The sequence below is a fragment of the Lissotriton helveticus genome, chromosome 11 (assembly GCF_964261635.1).
Source record: "Lissotriton helveticus chromosome 11, aLisHel1.1, whole genome shotgun sequence".
NCBI lineage: Eukaryota > Metazoa > Chordata > Amphibia > Caudata > Salamandridae > Lissotriton > Lissotriton helveticus.
In genome coordinates, this window is record NC_136072.1 from 584,278,101 (window position 1) to 584,299,369 (window position 21,269).

The 21,269-nt window shown below is 44.2% G+C and overlaps 1 protein-coding gene across 2 annotated transcripts in view; it reads right to left on the reverse strand.

Moving 5' to 3' along the window:
- The window catches only part of HR (HR lysine demethylase and nuclear receptor corepressor), a 418,401-nt gene that overhangs the window by 226,269 nt on the left and 170,863 nt on the right, over positions 1-21,269 (reverse strand). For both annotated transcript variants that reach the window (XM_078666365.1, XM_078666366.1), the window contains one exon: positions 12,612-12,768. In XM_078666365.1, coding sequence (XP_078522491.1) covers positions 12,612-12,768 — 157 coding nt within the window. The remainder of the gene's footprint in view (positions 1-12,611; positions 12,769-21,269) is intronic.

Genomic DNA, 21,269 nt, shown 5'->3' on the forward strand with positions numbered 1-21,269 from the left:
TTGTGGAGGAGGGATGTATGTCAGTACAACGCGATCTTTTAGATCGCGGTACATGACAACGCTGACATTACAACGCAAGTAGTTACAACGACTTGCGTTGTAGGGCGTGGATTGTGGAATATTATAATTTTATATTCCAACACCAGTCCACGTAACAGTAGGGAAGGTGTTGGAATATAAAATTACAATATTCCTTATACAACAGCGCCATCCAGCGCAAGTCGTAGTAACGACTTGCGTTGTAATGGCATCGTTGTAAAGGCAACGCGGTGTAAACACCGCATTGTAATTGATGTTCCCTGTGGAGGAGTAGCCTTCGAGTGCCTCAAGTAATCCTGTTTATCCCTCACACCCCTTTCACCTGTAGTCTATCACTCTGACACCCCATCACTGTTCTCTCTCTTTCTTCCTCCAGCCCTCTAAAAAGGCAATTCCTTTCCCTGGATTTTGTGCTGTTAATACTTCAACAGCTGGTGTGCGGTAATTACAATTGCACATGTGTGACAACTGATCTGTGCAATTTACAGAGAGGCTACAGTTTAATTGAACATGTGGTCAAATAATTTGATGACCCAGTGATAGGCAATGTGGGAAACTTACTGACTTCAGTGAAAGTAAAGTAAACTACTTAGCTGTCCCTAGGCCAACTTTCTTGGTAATGAGACATCTCTTCTCAACCTAGGCCAGGCATTTAACAACTGCCTCAGGCAACACATCAAGTGCTGGCTGCTGAGTTTACGTAACCCAATAGAGATGCAGCACTAGGCTGCACACAGAGTAGCTATTATTGTGTGTGGTATAAGCATTTCAGTGCATTTATGCAGACCGCAGCACTAAAATGCAGTAGTCAAACTTCTGATACATGGTACTTGGCAGTGCAATAGTTTGTGTGACAGAGGAAGGAAGATGGGTCCAAAATGAGTTGGGGTCCGATCTACTGCCTCTGAATAGCCTACTCTGTTCTTGCAGGAAGTAAGTAAAACTTTATTTGATCCAGACCTCAACTGAGATCAACAAATACAAAATTAAAATAATTTCAAATACTCATAAAAATACTTAGCTAAAACACTTTTGCTTTTTTTAAGCTCACTACAAGATGGTACAGTGGTGATGTTCAGCCACCAACTCAGACAACATTAGAGTGAATTTGATAGAATAGAATAACATCTTTGGATTGTACTTCTTGGTTAAAACAGCTTCAAGAAGCTTTTTAAAAACTTAAACAGGTTATGACAAACATATTCATTAACCGGAGAGTTACACAATGTAATCAAATATTGAGCAGAGAAAGCGTTATACTTTAATTGAATTGGGATTATGTAACGTCGGCGGGCCTTAACTATGCTCTCATTAGGACAGATTAATAGAACGTGGAGCAAATCTTGTTGCCCACCTTTACAAAGTTCACATATACCTTTAGGGTTATTAGTACCATCCCAGCTAGCTGAGAAAGTGGCTAAAGGGAGTATGCCCAAACGTAAAAGTAAAGTACACCGCCTTACACCATGCTCTAATTGAAAAAGCAAGTAAGGATCAGAAGTTTTAAATTCCTTTTGTTCAGCGAACCGTTTATAGTGCTTCAATTGTCAACAGTGATCTTTATCAGATTCAAAACTAATTCTAGGGGCCAAATGTTTTAAAAACAGTTTCAGATGTGCTGGAGTACACTCCTGTAAAATTGCAACCGTGCATTGTTCTTGCAGTTATGTGTCTGTCTGGTCCGACTTGCCCCTCTTACATGTCCTACCATTTGTCAGCTTCCTCCCTCCAGGCGCTGTGACAACTCCAGACACCATTATGCAGCCAGTCTTGCATTCATTCACCTGCCTAGTCATTCATCTATGTACTTATCTCTCCATGCACTTATTGATATATACTCATCCATTCTTTCATTTACTTGCTCACCTGTTCATCCATCCATCGCAGTCTCATTATCTTATTTATCCATTGATCAGTTTATGCGCTTAGTAATCACTCCATGCACTCACTTATGCGTTCCTTGAGCCATGCATTCTTTTATTTATCCACCAGTCTGTCCAAGTAGCACTCGTTGACACTCATTCACTGGTCCATCCATGCACTCATCCACCCTTTCATTTATCCATGCTCTCGTACACACGCCTACCTCATCTACTTTTGCAATCGCTCAACTATCCATTCAACCATCCATCCATGAACTTGCTCCTCTGTCCTTCTACGGCGCACACCCGTCAATACATGTGTGCAACCATTCACACGCCCCCCCCACCCCCCAGAGATGCTCACATACACAAACTCACCAATACATGAAAAAACAACTTCGATTAAAAAGGCAGACTTATGGTCTTTGTTAATGCATACATTATTTTTAATTATTAATTTATAAATCACCCCTATCACCCTTTGGGCAAGTTTTGAAGTGCAACTGTGCTTATTGTTTAGTCAAGCATCTGTTGCCGGTATCTAGCACGTTCTGTTTTGGAACGGGGCGACCAAGCAGAATACGCACCACTTGGTCACGGTCATAACTTTTGTCAAACTGTTTACAGGATTTGATGGCGGCAAATGGAGAACAGGGTGTACGGAGACCAAGCAGAGTGTATTCGTAAAAATGACCGACCATTCCCTCTGAGAGGCACACTCGGAGCACTCAAGCCCTGGTTTGAAAAAATCTTTCTTGGGCAAAGAGCTACACGTACTCCTCCTTGCGACCTGTGAGCTGCTTCTTTCTAACCAATACAGGGGAAGATCTACAAGCCCCTTGCGCCACTTTTGCGTCACTTTTCCCATGTTAAAAGAGACGCAAAAGTGGAGCAAGGGACTTGTAAATCTGCCCCACGGTGTCCAACTAAGCAGCCCAAAAATGTACAGAATGGAATACAACCTTCAGTGAGCACACTTTACAGGCTTACCTGTTTTCAAAGCAGCGCTACAATTGCATTGGGCGAGTTAGCACTGAATATGAAATAGAAGAAATGGCCCAACACTATGCAGCAGGATGTTAACCCAAGGCCAGACAACTAAAGACACCGCCACCAGAACCACACTATCTGCCAGGTCCTGAATTGGTAGATTATGTGGTACACTCAATCATTCACAGAGCCCGGGCTGGACTGGCCGTAGGGGGCATTGGGCGTTTGCCCAGAAGGCTGGAAGGGGTGCTTTTGGAGCAGGCGGGGTTGGTTTTGTTATTGAGGGCCGATTTTGCACTGAAACTGCAATATTAGTCCCCAGTAACAAAAGCAGCAGTGTTGGGGGACAGCTTTGTTATGCCACAGCATTTTAACGCTTGAAACATCCCCCCAAGTGGGTGGGGGCTGGTCGGACAAAATTGCCAGGGCTGCTTTGGGTTCCCAGTTCGGCCCTGGCTCGGCTTGATAACAATCATTCCCGGCAGTGCGGTACCTACAGAGTTTGTCGTATTTGTGAGGCAGGGGCATGCTCTCTTCTGGACAGCACAGCTCACTCACTGCCAGTTCGCTCACTGCTTACTTAAATGTAGTTCCTGGAAGAGCGTACCTTGTTAGGTGATGCAGGGGTCCTAGAATGAGTGACTAATGTATTTTAGTGCAGTGTTGCAGACAACAGCATTAAAATGCGTTAGTCTAACCCCTGATGTGTGGTACTTGGCAGGGCTGCTCGCCTCCTCACTAATTCAGAAATTGATCCAAATTGGGTAGGGCCTTGGGTAGGCTCATGAAGAAGCATAACACATCTGTCTGTCATCACTTCCAATTTAGGTGACAGAAGTCACAATCATCTTAAGCCAAAAGTCGCTTTATTTTAGCTTTCAATCGCTCGAACATCCTTCACTTCAAGGGACGTGAATGGACACATTTATTTCCTCTAATTTTTTTTAAGAAATCCAGATTCCCTGTTCTCAAATATTGGCATCTAGCTATGCCTGAGTGCAAGCCCCCACCCACTAACTGTGTTTAATCAGAGCCATTTTCACATCCCTAGTGTTTTTTAAGAGCAATTCTGCAAAAGAGACACAGACAGGAAAAGGCCCAGAAAGTCTCACAATGGAACACAAAACAGCAGGTGTATCCTCCTTTCAGCCTTGCAGAACCACAGCCACCACCCCAATCCCGCCCCCCGTCCCAGTCCACACTATGTGCAGAGGGCCTCCTTGTAAACACAGCTTGAAAAAGTCCTGCTCCTATTTTTATTACAAAACCCTCCCTCTTCCCACAAAAGGCCCCACCTCACAAATATAATTTCTTTCCTGTTGTGTCTCACGTAGACGCTGCAAGACGTAACATAGAAGCACAAGGTACTGTGTTTAATCCTGTTTAAAAGTAAATTTAGTTTTTTTGTTCTCATACCTTTAGCGCATTAGCGCACATCTTCGTTTTAACCCATTCACACTAGGAGACGGTTGTCTTGGGTCCAGCGAGCTGGTCCAATGCCTGCATCCATGTGCAGGCGCATCCACATGTTGCAGAGGGCATTGTCAACTCTGCTTACTTTTGTCGGGAAGCGTCGGCAAGGAACTGTTTGTGAGTGTAGTGGTTGATGGCAGCCATGACAGATGTAGGATCATGGGCTTGGCTCCACCTAGAGACTCTGATCAATCACCTATTAGCCAATTGGTCCCGATTTCTCAGATGTACGAGAAGATGAGTCCGATAACTCAATTCCTAGCACAGGATCTAGCGTGGTAGTTAAATGTAGGAAACTTGCAAAAAGGTACAGGTAAGGTATTTCAGGGAACTAGTGGCCATAGAGAGGTCTCTTCTTCATTTCTCCACTCAAATTTTCCAGAAAATGGTAATAGTGAGATCAGGTATCATGTGGTAAAAAGCTATATAAACTATCAAGGAGGAACAAAAGGGCACTCCATAAGGGGCATATTATCTACAGATGCCGATAAGTATTGCTAACCGCGTTTAGCGCGTTTTTATTTACTGTCGGCTATCACTGGATTTTATCCAGCGATATAACTACAGAGATAGGGAAATCCTTGTCGATACGCCATGGCGGACTTAGCCTGACAATCCACCTCCCATTAAGGGTATGGCTAAGTCAGGATTTTAGGAGGTGTTAGAATACGGCCAAAAGCGTGTGGCGTGACTTTTAAATCATTAAGAGGTTGCAGGGCTGCATTGTTAATATCGCGATGTTCAGATAGCTGCCTTTTCCGTGATGTTTCCAGACGGAACGCCTACTTTGCATCTCATTAACGATATATATCGATACGATGCGTGGCGTCACTGAAACGGCTGCTAACATGCGCTAATGCATGTTAGTGCTGCATTGTTTATTTACTTATTTATTTTATTTGATGCGATTTTATATAGCATGAACTTTACTCGAAGCTGTCAGAGTGCTTTACATAAGATGCAGTTGCGATACATAAGGACTTAGGATTACATGTGTTACATAAAAGAAACAAACAGAAAAAAAATTGCAAATGTACAAGTTGTAAAGTCACACAAGGAAGAGATACGGACAATAAAAAAAATTGCAAATGTACAAGTAGTAAAGTCACTCAAGGAAGCAATACAAATGGATAAACTCTAAGCGTCACATAGGAATGGTAGAGAGTACAATGGTCTACTGCATATACTAGTGATTAGAGTTATCTCTATATACATATATACATACAAATTAGTAGATTTGGGTGGGAGTAGGGAGGGTGGGAGGGATACATGGGTATGAAGAAAAGGCAAATCAGAAACATTTGAGGATCGTCAAGGGGGAAACGAGGGAGAAGGGTAAAGGCCGAGGGAACGGACAAGATGTCGGGCCAGGGTCAGGAGAAAAAAGACGCCAAAAGCAGCAGCAAAATGGTGGCCAGGGCAAAAGAAAAAAGTTAAGAAGTCCATGAGAGTAACCCAGTGAGTATGACCAAAAGTGCCAGGAGAAGTCCGGGGGGGGGGGGGGGGTACATAGTTAAATAAAATCAAAGTCAGGAAGGGAGAGGAGGCATGTAATAGGGCGATAGAATTTTCGCTGCTTCAGCGGCAAAATGTGCCGCTAAAGCGGCCATTAAACCCTTGATAATATGCCCCTAAGTTCTCTAGCCTACATTATTGATCTATGGGCAGAATATCATCTGTTGCCCCCTACAGCAATGTACATTCCCGGGGAAGACAACTTCTAAGTTGACTCATTGAGGCGCAGCCTGCCATCCTCAGTGAATTTCAGGCTGAGTCAGTCGGCATTCAGGCAAATTGTGGAAGAATTTTGTCATCTGTGGCCGGACCTTTTTGCGTCATGAACGAATGCCTCATTGCTGAATTATGGCTTAGACAAGAGAGATCCTCAGGCATGGTGAGTGGATGCTCTATCCTTAGCACAAGGTGCCAAGGAAGATTCTAGAGGAGAACGTGTTGATGATTTTGATTGTTCCATTCTGGCTAAGGAGGGCTTGGTTTTCTCTACTGAATCAAATGTCAGTACAAAGGGAGTTCCTATTATTTGCATCAAATCCCTCCCCAGTTCAGCACCCTTCTCCAATTCTCGAGATGAAGCAAATCCTCAGTCTTTCAACCTGGATATGGAGAGGGGTTTACAGAGTTATGTTGTTCCGCAGAGATAGCCTTAGCCGTACAGCAGCATGAACACATCTGCTCTGGCTGCTTATGCAAAACATTGGTGTCATTTTGAGAAATGGTGTGCTGACAAGCAGTTTACAGCACAGATAGTCCAGCCTTTCCAAATACTGAGGTTTCTTCAAGACGGTTTTAAGAAAGGTTTAACTCCTTCAATATTGTTTTCCCAATGGATGACTCTTCTTTGAATCCAGCACAGATTATTCCCCTAGTAAAGAAGTTGCTGAAGTGATTTAGATTTAAAAAAAATGATGATAGCCCAATGGTTCCTGCATGGGATTTACCTGCAGTTCTACCTGGTCTCCAAAAGTTTCAATTTGAACTATTAGAAACTGCAACTCTTCAATGGCTTACAATCAAAGTCTTATTTTTAGGTACAATTACATCCACAAGGCATATTGGAGAATTGGGTGCACTGTTAGTATCTTATTCATATACCAGATTTTCCCTGACTGTGAGGTGCTAAAGTTGGACCCAACTTTTCATCCTAAAGTATACTTTCGATTTTATAAACATCAGGAGCTCATTTTATCAGTCCTTCTCCAAGAGGATTCCTTTTGTCCAGGAGGTGTGGATGTGAAAAGGGCTTTTTTAGTTTACTTAGAAAGGACTGAGGACATATGTAAAACTAATACATTGTTTGTTGCTTTTGGTCCAGCAAACAGAAGTTAAAAGCCATCGACCTTCACCATTGGTAAGTCAAGCTATCATTAAGGCATATTCTTGTAAAGGTTCTCAGTTCCCTAGCTCAATTCAAGAAAGGTTTATACGAAGTATATCTGCTTCTTCGGCAGAAATGAATGGAGTCTTGATGGTGGAAATCTGTAGAGCAGCCACCTGGGATTCAGAGGATACTTTTGTAAAGCACTACAAATTTGACTTGTCTGATTCACAAAATTTTGGTTTGGGTGTTCTGAAATCTGCTCTGGAGTGATAGCACTTGATGTATCCATTAATACGATTAAAAGCAATAATGAAATTTGATTTCCTTGTTTTATTTTCTTGTATGTAAGCATTGATGAATTTAACCTTAGCTTATGTATATCCTCACATAATATGGAGTGGGACGGGAAGATAGGTGTTGGGGTAATAAATATATCACTTAGTGGTACTCTTCATTACCCAAAACCTTAGCACTCCCCATCCCAATTCAAGATCCCTCCCTCATCCACCCTGTTGGTCTCTATTCCTCAATGCACCTTTCTAATAAAGTAGTTCTTGTTGTGAGGAGGAGCTTTTGTGGGAAGAAGGAGCGTTTAGGGATAAAAATAGAAACAGGACTTTTCAAGGTGTGTCTACGACGAGTGTAACTTGAGGCCACAAGCTCGGAGCCATTGCAAGTCTGACATGATATTCTTCTAAAGATGCCGCATGCACTAAAATGTCATCACTCATGTTGATGATGAATGTCAGCCCAGACAGCACTTCCCGGATAGTGTTTTGAAAGACCTAAGCTGTATTTGTTATTCAAAAATTCAATCATTTGAAGCAACAGAGGCTTAGATGCACTGAAAAGATTGTAATATAGTAGAACGTGTGATCCAACATGAGCTGGTGATATCCAGACCGAAGGTCCATCTTTGAAAAACAGCATGCACTGCTCAGTTCACCCATGATATCTACTTTGGGGGAGAGGTGCCGCTCATGTTTAATTGCAATGTATGGGAGGCGCATGACTTTGTACAGTTTAACTCTGTTTAGGTTTATAGATCACAACAACGCCAAGGGGTGAGTACTTCTACTATTTTCTTTCAATAGTATTGACTTCCTTTGGGTTCTGCAGTTCTGCCTCCATTTGTGGCCGGAGATGAAATGCTATTCATCTGTGCCACAAGCAGTGGCCTGCAATGAGTGGTCTATGGGTAACTTTTACCATTTTCCCTTTTAGGCTCCCTATCCCTTAGAATAGTGCATGGAACTCTTCAAGAAGGCTGTCTAATTTGGGGGCATGCATTCAGAACGAAAACTGCACTAGTTGGAGTCTTTCCACCATCTCGCAGCTCAGCAGCATGCCCACCCCTCGCAGGGTGACATACACTTTGGCGGGAATGGTGACTTTGTAATAAACATGCCTAGCAGTGGCAACGGTTGAGAATGAACATAAGAATAGACGCTGACTCTCACTGGATTGAGGGTCGACTGAGTGTTTAGTGTTTCACATGTCTCTTTAGTCATTATATTAATAAAAGCGACTGTGTTGATGATGATAGTCAGGGCTTTGACCCTTTGGAGGGAAACATGTATCACATAAGCTTGGTCAAGGGCATAGTCTGTGTACACTGTGCCACCCTGTCTATCGTAATCCATATCATTCTCCACCACCTCGCTCAGGGGATTGGCTGGATGTTCACCGTCTTTCCTGCAGCTATCTTTGGGCTGCGGGTTGACCAGCAGACCCTTGCAAGGTGTTTCATTCCCTAGCATCACGCACCCATCTTTCCACTGGCTGTGCATGCTACTTGGTGGTGGAACTTGCCTCATTGTATCCACAGGAACATCAGGGTTTCCGCCATTTTTCTTCTTTCATCTGGGGATTAGACTTCAGGATCTGGTTGACTAGCTCGTTCCTTATGTGCTTTGTGCAGAGCTGCTTCCATGTGCGACGCTCTCGCTTTTGAGAGTCTTATCAGTGACCTAGTGTCGGTATGTCCAGCAGGGACTTCCCTAATTCCTGGAGTGTTTCTCCCTCAGTTTTGCCAAGGCACAGCTCTGAATGAAATGTGAACTGATCTCTTCGGTTTTGTCTCGGGAGCTCTTTGAAACAAGTGTAGTAAGCATCCACTGACTTCTCCGCAGCTTGCCATGCCTGGTGAAGTAGGAATTGTTCGTAATCAGTGTTGGCAGTGAGTTCAAAATGTTCTTTCAGTGCCAAGATGATGGTAGCATATGTGAAGGGGGGGCAGCTTCTGGAAGATTGTGTGACAGTTTGTAGATGTCTTGTCCTGCTAGGTTGAGTAGCACAGGCCGCTTCTGATTTTCTTCCACTGCTATGGCAGAAAAATACATCTCCAGCCCCTCCACCAACAGTTTCCACATGGGTGCTTGAGCCAATGGTGGTCCTGAGGTGATGAAGGGATCAGTTGCTTGGATGTTCACCATCCCTTCAGCTTTCTCTGGCCCACCCGTTCCTTTCTGTGCTTACAGCCTCTCTAGTATGCTACACTAGTCCAGGTGACCCTTCTGCCTTCCCTGGGGTATGATGTGGGTATTATTTGATGCCTTCCATTTCATTAGGTGGGGTGGGCCCGGCCGCAGCCCTGGACAGTGGCTGCCACACTGCAGTGTTGCAGCGCTTGGGTACCGGGCTTGTGTTCGCAACATTGTTCTCCTTCTCCCTTCTTCTCTCTAGGACGGGCGCTTAATTCAGATGTGTGCCCCACTATCAAGAATAGTCCATTCTCTCGGGCCACCCCAACGGCCTATTTCACTGCCTTGGTGAAAATGGGGAGTGCTCTGGCTGGCTGCCTTGGGGCCTATGTCCTCCATGTGTGTTGTGAACTAGTGCACCCCAATAGTGATCGCACAGTACGCTAGGCTTCGGGATTTGCTCCATTCAGACAGGCTGCTAATGTCTCCTCGCTATCGACACCGCCAGGTGTGTTTTATGTCACAGCTCCTTTTGTATCCAGGTCACTTTGCTGGGTCTCCTTCTTGAGAACCTCTGCATGGGTTTGCAGAACGCAGCTGTGCAGTGCTGGGGTGCAACTACACTGGCGCTATTTGGCAGGCATCAGGAGTCGCATCTCCGCAGGCTTTTTGGGTGCAGGTCACATGACCTCATTGCCAATTATGTATATATCACTGAAGTTGAACACACAGAATAGCACTAATGATTCAACATACTGTGCCCCTAAACACTGGGTCACCTGCCATGTTTTAACCATCAGTAGGTCACTGGAGCCAAACCATTATTGCAATCCCCATGGGGTTACTGGGGCACAACCCTAATAGCGGAGAAGGAGCGGCCGATGCCATTCTGGTTCGTTCCATGTGACAGTGATTGCCCGTTCCTTGTTCTTATGGAGGCTCCATGTACTGACGAGGCTGTGTTGGTTCAGATGTGGCCATTTCCCCCTCTCCCTTTGGTTGCGCTAAAATGTTTGAGGACCCTTTTGCCCCATCATGTCCACCTCTGCAGCGTGCCCTCCCAAGGAGGATGCTGCCTGGGCCTCACTCTCCTGAAGGGCATGAGCGCGCTGGCAGGGTAGGACAGGGGCAGTGGATGCCCAGGGGCCATCAAAGATGGATCCCCTGGATTATCAAGTCTGGACTGTGGAAACCCTGCTCCTGTGCCACACAGGATTCCTGATACCTGCATTAAGCAATTTTAACTTTTTAAAATATGTTGCTTGAAAATCCTAGAATTGGCTAATCACTGAAAGGGTACTGCTTTTATTAACTCCAAATTAATAAAAGGCTGAAATTACCCCATAGATTCAAACATGGGTGGCTATAGATACACAGTTCCAATTAGCTGTTTCACCTTAACCAACTGAGCTATCTTAATAAAGTATGTAACACCTGTTTTATTGTCAATTGAGATTGATTTCAACATAAACTCCCATCCTGTGCTCCTAATTGCCTTATCTTGCTGTCGGACTTTGGGACCTGAAGATTTTTCCTCCAAATATAAATCTACAACATGAAAATCTACTTGGCTGCCTCATACATTTTAGCCAAAATCTGTGATTTATGAAAAAAAGGTTTTATCACAAAAGGTTTTATCACAAAAAAAATGGAACGTGGCTTCTGGCAGTAGAATACAATATAGGGGGTGTTAGGATCTATCCTGTCGCATCAGTTGAAGATGCGAAGTCTGGTTCGAGAATGAAAATTTGGAATTGGAAAAATGTTTTCACCACCTACTAAACAGCAGACACTACATGAGATTTTAGAGGACTTCCACATTCCCATAACTTTAAAGAATCACAAGTGTTTCCGTTTTACTGTAGCAGGGACCCATTACCAGTCCAAGGTCCTTCCCTTTGAATTCAGGAGGATTGTTTGGTGGTTTCTGCACAAACTCTAAGCTTTATCCATTGGATTTTAGAAAGCAAAGGAGTATAATGTCAGTACTCAGCTTGACTGGGGTAGAATATAGAAAGTATTACTGAACGCATTTCTCAAAGTCTATGGTGATTTTCCACTTGAGTGAAATTAGCACTTTTGAAAAGTATACTGGGAATCGAAGTGCTACATTGAGATGGAGGATAGCCATATTGGGACAGAAGAGTGCACAGATCAGAAAGAGACTGATAGAGGAGACAGAAACAATTGAGGTTGGTGACCTACAAAAATGGAGGGTCGACATAAATACAATTAAAAAACATCCAAACAAATAAACAAACATTTAAATATGGAGAAAAAAAAGTCTCACTTACCAGAGCCTGCAGCACGTACTCGGTGTTATCCAGTCCCTGGCTCCAGGCTCCTCCAAGCGCGAAGTCGCAAGCTCTTTCAGGTCCATGTCCAATCCAGACACTTCTCTCATGCTGCATGAGAGAAGTGTGTGGATTGGCTGGAGCAGGCTGACTCAGCGCTCCGAAGATCACTGAAGACTTGTGTTTTCTCTCCAACCTAGTTGACTAAGACAGCAAATTTGGAGAGGTTGAATTGCGCATGTCGGTTTGGCCGTAGCAAGGTATCTGCCTAAACCGACATGCGTAATTCACACTGAAAGGGCCACTAGTCATTTCTGCCAATCAGCAGCAATTACACACTGGCCCCGCCCTGCCCTCTGTTTGGCAGAAAGCCAGGAGATAAAATGGTAATAAAATAATTGTTTTCTGCGAAGCAGTGTTTCGGGAGGCGGCACACCTCCGCTCCCATGGAGGAACCGCCGCTGTACAGAAACAGTACAAGAGACGAAAGGTAGATGGATTGAAAGAAAAACATAGCTTGAGATACAAAGTGACAGAAGTCTTTCAAGGGACGAGAAAGGGATGGCCCATGCCATTTGCATGTGTGTGACAACAAGGAAAGGGTCTGTAAGGTAAGGCAAATAGCAATCACATACTTAGCGCTAGTAAAAAACCCTGCCGGAGAGGGGGATAAAACGGGTGTTAATCTCACCTGCGAAAGTGCAAAAATCTGCATCTGGTCTCGGCTGATGCTTCCTGGCTCTGGGACTTGCAGATGTAGCAGTGTTCAATCCCTTCTGGGAGCTGTATGCAGGGGACAGTCTGCAGGGTGGCATGAGTTTGATCCCCGGACTTCGTCACATACATGTCTGTAAGATAAAAAAACACTTCAGGCTTTGCTCCCAGGACTGATGTCCCATGACTCTACAGCTATAGCTAGGCCTTCTCATGATTCCTGTGGTCTGTAATTGAGTGAGAAAATAGGTCCAGCTCAGCGAGAACTCTTTAATGTTCTTGCCTTCTTTACTCTGCTTTCACACTCTCTGAGGCTAACCCTATTTACTCTCCTCTCCTCTTCCCTTTCACATTACTGATTTCCCCTGCCCTTTGCTCTTTCTGTATATCTCCATATCACTATCCATAAACAAATGTATGCCACAATATTCTTTTTTTCGATAATCAATGTTATTGATTTTAATGCAAACATTGCAATACAACCACATAGAAACACGATAAAGTACTTTTCAACCCACTGTATCGTTTGTGCTAGTCGTATTTCTCAGCCACAAAACTAAGAAAAGCATATGCATCTCCACCTGACAAGACTTGTAGCTTGAGGTCTTCCTTCCTATTCCATTTGACTCAACCATTTTCCCCACACGCTGTCATACGTCTGTGGGCAGCCCCGTGCTATAACACCTGTTTCTCTTGAATCACGCACCAGTCCAGGCCACTGCACCACTGTGACACTGGTGGGGCTGGGCTGTTTCCATTTGGTGGCTATGTCTCTTTTCGCTTCCATAAGGGCTGTTCCCAAGAATGCTTTATCTGCTTGTGATTCTCCCACGCCCTCTAGTACCCCCCAGGAAAAAGGACAAAGGTGTGCGGGGAACCTCCCAGCCCAACACCTTAGTAAGTTCTGCAGCTATAGTGGTCCAGTATCTGTCTATCACTTGGCATGCCCACACCATGTGCTACAGATTTATTTTACTAACAACTTGTAAAGTGATCATGTCCACAATATTGACTCCGGACATATCATCAAGGTGGGTACCAAAAGTGGAGTATAGATTTGGGGCCAGATGTAGGAGACCAAATACCGGTCGGTAACGGCCGATTTCGGCCGTTACTGACCGGTATTTGAGTTTTGTAATGTAGGGGGGCTTTGATTTACAGAATCGGTAAATTTACCGATTCGGTAAATTTACAGAATCTGTAAAATGTACTGATTCTGTAAATCAATATGTAGGTGGCACAGTAAACAGTGCCACAGGCCCCTAAGAATTCGTTATTTACCATGTAATACTATTGCATTGTAAATAACGAATTCCTGTGTACATGCACATCTGTACATGTACACCAGTGCCAAGTGGCACACAGACATGCCCTAAGGGCATGTATGTGTGTCACATGGCACACAAGCCAGAAACAGGGGTGTAACAGGGTGTCAAAGTGACACCCTGTCCCCCTTGGCAATTAGGTATTTTTACCGATTCGGTAATTACTGAATCGGTATTTGCCATTGATTCCTATGGGCTTCAAGGCCCATAGGAATCAATGGCAAATACCGATTTGGTAATTACAGAATCGGTAAATACCGAATCCTACCGGTTCGGTATTTGTTACCGAATAATTACCTACATCAGATTTAACGATTCATGAATACCGAATCGGTAAAATTCTGTATTTATGAATCGGTAAATCTGATTTACCTACATCTAGTCCCTAGTATTCTAACCTCCACATCTGTTTACCTGGATAATAGGTTGGTAGTTGATATTGTGGATACAATATCTTTACAAGTCAATATAAAAACCACAAAATAGGGGGATAACACCTACAGACCATTCTCTGTTAAGTCATTTGAAACTGCTGTTGATTAGTAAACTGGGAAGTGAAGTTGTGAAAATAATGATTTCAGAAAATATTTTACTTCCCCTGGAGGGAGAAAACGTAGGTGTGACTGCCTAGCTAGTATGAGAATAGTAAAAGAAACAATTTGGTGAAAAAATGGAAAATGTGGAATCAAATCTGAGGGTTGATGAGAACTTTAAAAAACATGACACACAACATTCCAATTCCCAAAATGGAAGGCACTGAAAATGAAGGTCGTTTTAAAAAATGGGAACAAAAGAAAAGTTCAGTAAAACAAATAGCTTCAGATCTCTGGAGTCTTTTTTCTGTTTCTATGGCAGGCAGTGTTGCAGCATGAGTGGTGAGTAAAAAAGTTAGGGAAATGGTAACAGGTGGCAGAGAAGCATAGTTGGGAGGTTACTAAAAAGCAGGACATGGTTACCTGCTTCTTAAAAATTGTGAGTCGCTGAAAAGAGAAACAGAGGGAAGAAAAAGAATACAAACGAAAAGAGAGGTGTAGAGGTAAGCACTTGGGTATCTCCTCCAGCCACGAAAAGTTAAAATTGGTTATATGTCACAATATTGTAGCCAAAATACAGATTTGTTGAATTATTGCATTCTCTACAAGTGGCCCATCATTTCGGATGGATACATTAATAAGAGTTATTGTGCCCACTGCAGTGATAAGATCAGTGGAAGCACCAAGGACCGGTCTTGTCTCCCATGGATCACTCAGGTATTCCAAGGGAAAATGCAGAAAGAAATAGTGTATTACTGCGTGAATTGGCACAGGAATTACAGATTATCCCATTAATTTCCAATTTCTGTGGAATGATTAGAATCCCCGGGAATGTTAACTCCAGTGGTGGAGATTTACCAAATGTGGTCCGGAAACTCAAAATGAGGCAATGCCCAGTCAAGTTAAGAAAATGTAGGGAAGTACAGATTAACAATTTTAACTCCATATTTTAACACTATGGTGATCTTTGATACTGTCAATGTGATATTGTTACAGGTTGATATTGCAACTGCAGTATTGTGATCCCATCCAAAAACATACAGAAGGAAGGTGGGTGCGATGGGAGAATGAATTGAGTCAGAAGAGGAGCAACAAAACAAGGAGACGAGATTCAGAAGGCCTTTCTGCCAGGGCGGACTGAGCATGAACACAATAGGACGAAGACCAGACAAGACAAACTGCACGAGGAACACTGGAGTAGCTCCAGAACTCCTTCAGGGCCGCTTTTCTCCAGGTATTCATTTTCTTCCTTCCTAGCATGTCTAAAAGTAAACATTTGTCTAAAACAGCATTGTACAGAACACAGTCTCTGCTGCAGGCCTTGTCTACAAGTCACCGTGGAAACGCTGGACCTCACAAATATATCTGCACAGTGTATGTTCACAGTGTGCAGGGAGGCTTCAGGGACAATTCATGTTGATTTCTCAAAATAAAAGGGGCAGCTGAAGAGACTTCACGCACTCTTTCATCTCGGTAACATTACACGAAGAATCGTCATTTGACCTTTAACCCGGAATCGCCCCAGGAAGCAAGGTCACATGATCAATGAATATAACAAAACAACTTACAAACACAAATGTCTATTTTATGTACTACCTAAATTTCAATTAGGAAGCATTTCATTTTATAGCATGAAAATGTATGCATTCGTCAGAAGAGGACGATAAGGTGCCACAAAGGGAAACTTCACTGGCAATTGAAATTATTTATATCTCAAACTGTCATGATATAAGGGTTTCACTAAGGTTCATCTCAAAGAGGCAAAATGTATGGATTAATCACAGAGATATGCACAGCAATTAGATTTAGCAAACAAGAGTGGCTATGTTTACCTGTATTAATTCATATTACCTATACATTGAATGTGAACTATATTGTTAGCTTAAAATTATTTCTCATCAATGTTAATACATTTTGATTTATAATCACTTCTAATGCCCTGTTGATCATGCCATTCCCAGATATGAATGTGATGCTAAACTACATGATTTTTCATGTTTTCACAATAATGAAACATTAAAACAAGTTGTTTAAAATGTGTCTTTGTTTTATTTTACTTTTTTTCATTTCGTCAGTAATATGGGCATTGCACTACTGAATATCTGTATTTTCCTTGACTGAAAAGTCCCAGAAGGAGCTGCAGAAATCCTTGCTCATCAGCACACTGTCATCCTTCTGTCCTAGGCACTGCTTTCCCCACCGCTGAGGCCAGGGGTTGCAAGAGCAGTACCTGGTATCACATGGGACAAGCCTGGGGTAGCTGCTACCTTGACGACCCCTAAATGTAGTCCATGCGAGTGATAACCAGCGAGGGCCAATCGAGAGAAACCTAGCCAGGCACACTGGCTTCTGTCTGCCTTTGCTCCCCACGTGGGAGGGAACAATGAAATGAGAGAAATGGGGAAATAGTGCTACGGGCCAGCTAAGGAAGGTACTTAATACATACAATTTCGTGATAAAAGGCATTCACAAAGTTGGTTTCTTTGATAGTTAGAGGAAATAGGTTTAAGCAAAATGCGTTTACCAAATTTGTATTCAATAGGGTGTTTCTCCTGATAGATCACAAACATCCACTGCTGCTCCAAAACCAATGTGACCACCATTATAACTCTGCTATGTCATTTCTGATATATAGTACCTTGAAGTGCCCCGCATCGGTGCCTTAGAAATCTAAAATATATTATCTGCCTGAAAACTAGGCTGAACAGCTGCCCTCTTGTCCTTCTAATCACTCAGAGCCATGCTATGAACGAACACTAGGTGTCACTGTTGCATTAATATCTGTCCGCTCCTCAGTCACTGTCATACCATCACTGGTCACCGTGTGTCACTGCTGCACCAGTGGTGACTCCTAGCCTCCTTGTTCTAGTTTGTAACTCAGAATTACGTTTAAAAAAAATCTAATTTTTCCGTCTACATCTGGAAGTGGACATCTTTGAGAGTCTGACCATCAGCTCTCTCCTCGAAATATTTTACTGTATTTTCAAATCTCTCATCTAGTCCTCCTCATTCTTACCTGATGCCCATTCGGCAGGTCCTGGGGTCTTACTGTTCTGTTCCCCTGGCTTCAATATTCCCTTGCGTACACTAATCAGATGAAGTGGATTGAAAGGGTGAGATCGGATTAGTCATTAAAATCATGTGGCCATTGTCGAAATCCAGAACACACATAAACATAATAGAGATCAGATTCTGCAAGAACTCTGTAACCACAGGGCTAGCTCTGCTGCCTCAGGCCCGAACCTTTGTCACCTAAGGTATGGCTCTTTTTTTCATCCGGTCTGGGCATGCAACTTCAGGACATCACCTGGAATATCTAAAGCCTAATCTTAAAGAACGATAGCCTGAGCTGAGACTGGGCCTGAAGGATCTGTGCAGCCCGAGAGCAGCTCTGATGTTTAAGGCCCAAGGCTGCAAGAGCTGTGTGATTTTAGGGATAGCTTCACTGCCTGATCTTTCTTCTGTATCTCTAAGCAGAAGAACATGCGAGGGACCTACCCGACCCCTACTTAATTACCTCAACATGGCGTCCACATGAATGATCCGGCTTAATGACTTCTGAATCAATTTCAGAACTATCTGTTGAGCACCTTCACTTCCTAGCTAACATCCCAGAATGCCACGCATTTTGAGGCGGCTTTCAGCCGCGTGTAAAAAAAAACCACTGACAATAATTGAGTAAAATAAATATTGCTCAGCTTTCATCGCAGCAGTTGAGAGTACTCCTAGTATTGACCACTCATGTGTTCTGAAGTCGTTGCATGTCCGGTCTGAAGTAAATTACCAATAATTTGGATTATTCAGAAATTCAAGTGGAACAACAGGCAGCCGTGACTCGCTGATTGGTTCCCATGGTAACGGCGCTGGTGGCCGCGCGCTCGCTGGAAAGTACTGAAGCTTTTTCAGTTTCTCTGCACGGGAGGGGCATTAACTGCTGCGTGGACTTGGCTCGGGTGTGCTCCGGCTCTCTGGAACAAGGGCACAACAAGAGGGCGGGAACATCTACCCCCTCGCCCTTGCAGTGTGACATTCCGCCACCCACTCCTGCAACAGAGAGCGTGTGTTTTTGTGTTCAAATGAAGGACCCTTGCCAACGGCCTCTCATGGATCCTGTGACTGTGCGTGTCAGTGCGCATGCGCGCAGCACTGGATGACCCCGGAAAAGAGTTTATGACAAAAGTAGAGGGTCATACCTCTGTTGCCTTTTAAATCCCCAGGCCAGTCTTTCTTCTACCTCCATTTTCTTTTCCTTTGTGGGGAAAGGGGTTTATCAAACCTGTTCATGTTGGTTTTGGAGAAACAAGACCTCTACTGCCAAACCAGGGTACCAGTTGTAGCAGATGAGTTTTTTTAATGAAGTTCTGATCCAGAGGTGCTACTTCAGGGGGAAGATGATATCACATCATGATCTCGGCTTCCTTCCTCCCCCACCTTCCCCTAGGAAACTTTGTTCTTGGCTTGAAATTGTAACAGTATTCTTGGGACAGCTCAGTTGTCCTATACAAGCCTGCACTTGCAAGCCAAGAATAGGCGCAGTAAGCCTCTTGGTAATTTGGCCACCCATGAAGCGCACCACTCTCAGTAGAGCAAACCCTCTTATACTCTTTCCGTGTGACTAACCAGCAGAACTTTCTTCTACACTATAACAATACACATCACGAGCATGAATGGCTATGGGGGGAGGAGGGGCCCTCCCATCACAAGGGATCAGAGAGTTCTGGTATCAGGAAGCAGATGCAGCAAGGAGGGACTTCAGGCCCATGTGGTTATGCAGGAGAGCTTGAATATTGGTGGTTTTCCTAAGGAATCTCAAAGGACCTCCTCACCTTGAGTGCTGGTTCTGCCCACTTCCAAATGCTAGCCGAAGATGTCACTAGGCAGATACCAGCAGCATCGCCATGGTCACCAGCGTGCGGGTGCGCGCAATTACAAACCAGGGACTTTTGCCCTTTTGTTAATCTAACACCAGGTTCCTAGGCAAAGGTCCCTCATTTCCTGGGGCTAAGTTCATTTTGGACAAAAGCTGGTGAAAGTGCCTCGCTAACCAGCATTCCAGTGCAACTGTGACGGCTCATCCCAAGAAAACTGTCAATCCCCTCCTTGGAGGGAGAGGGGTGGAAAGCAGAGGCTACTGGGCCACAGCTGTGGGCACTGGCATTATTTGCTTCTGTTGTCCCATGACCCAGCTCTAAAAACTGGGCCAAGTACAACTCTTTCAGCACTTGACTTTCAAAAGATAGGGCAAGCAGTCACAGCCCTCTCGGGGGGCACGGTGAGCATTCAACAGACACCCATCAGTGTAATCAAGTGATTGCTCACCCCAGAGCTTATCTTTGTCAAAAGAGAAGCACTTTAATAAACAGTAAAGTTCAATACTACACACTGCACAAAAGTATCTGGTTTCAGAGTCTCTGGTGCAGGAGTCTTGCCTCACAAGGCAGATACCTCTCCCACCTCTCTTAGTCTAAGGTACCTTGGTCTAGGTTTGATCGCAGGCACAGCACTCTCCCCCTTTGTTCTGGTGGGCACTAGCAAGCACTCAGTCTCTCAATATTAGTTTCACCAGCAATCCGATCCATGATACACCTCGCTCCGACCTCCGACCCTCAGTCCTGTCCTCCTGCGGTTGGGAAAAACATGCTGGCCATAGGTGCATTGTGTGGCTTTTTTCTTTTCGAGCAGACATAGGCTGCGTGGCAGTATCCAGAGGCAGCAGCAGGCTTGAAGTTGTCGTCAGACAGGCCCGTCTTCTGGTTACTCGTCGTTGCTGGCTCCAGGGCTCCTACTTTGTAGCAGTCTCCATTCTCAGGGATTAGGATGAATCATCTGTTCATCAGCTTGGTCCTCCCTGGTTGAAGCAGCGATGTGGTCAAGAGCCACAGCTGTGACACCAAAATAAATTAAGGCACATTTGGCGAGTGCGGCAATTTAGCAATAGCCTGTTTTTCAGTGGCACAGACCTTTGGGCACACTTTTGGGCAGGTGCATCGGCTGTGACAGCAAGGTTGGAGCAGCGATCCCCCCGGCACACTTCTACTGTGCTGTAAATCTTCCTCTACGGCAATAGTGACCAGCTGTGAGTGTGGAGCATGCCAGCAATGCATCCGTGAGTCTCTGTCAGGTGCACCCACAGCACTGAAGTCAACCTCTGTTGCCAATGCCAGTAGACTGCTCTTCCTAAAGGATTGGCCTGATCTTTCCATCTTCCAGGCAGGATGATTTTGGCATTCCAGCATAAGGAATAGCTGTTCTTTCAGGCCAGACTTCAGGTAATGTTCCCTCACCTCTGAGGAGCTGGGTGTCAGGCAGACACTCTTCCTGGTTGCGCAGTAGTCCCCTGGGTACTCTGTGGATCACCACCTCCTCCGTTGAAGAGAAATTGGAACCAGAACAATAAGCTGGTCAAACGCTAACACTCTTATACAGTTAGAAAAGACAGGGAGGGGTGTTTTCACTGTCTGTATTTCCAAAGCCAGTTTGGGTCTGTTCATCTTTCATGTGTCCTTCTCAGAGTGTTTTTCAGACTCAGCCTTTTATAAAGTGATGCTTCTCATAGCAGGGCAGTCTCCAGGCTTGAGCGCCCAAAACAGAGGAACAAAGTGGTGTGAGCAGTCTTCACAGCCGTACCTAACAATTACCAGGAAGAGAGAAAAACTGGTAACCTCTTTTTCAAATACCCTTCACACTCTGACAACCGGAACTTCAGTCCCACCCTTCAGCCCTAGCATCCATCAAAGTCGTATTCATGGAGTGTAAACAACAGTTGACTGCAGCATT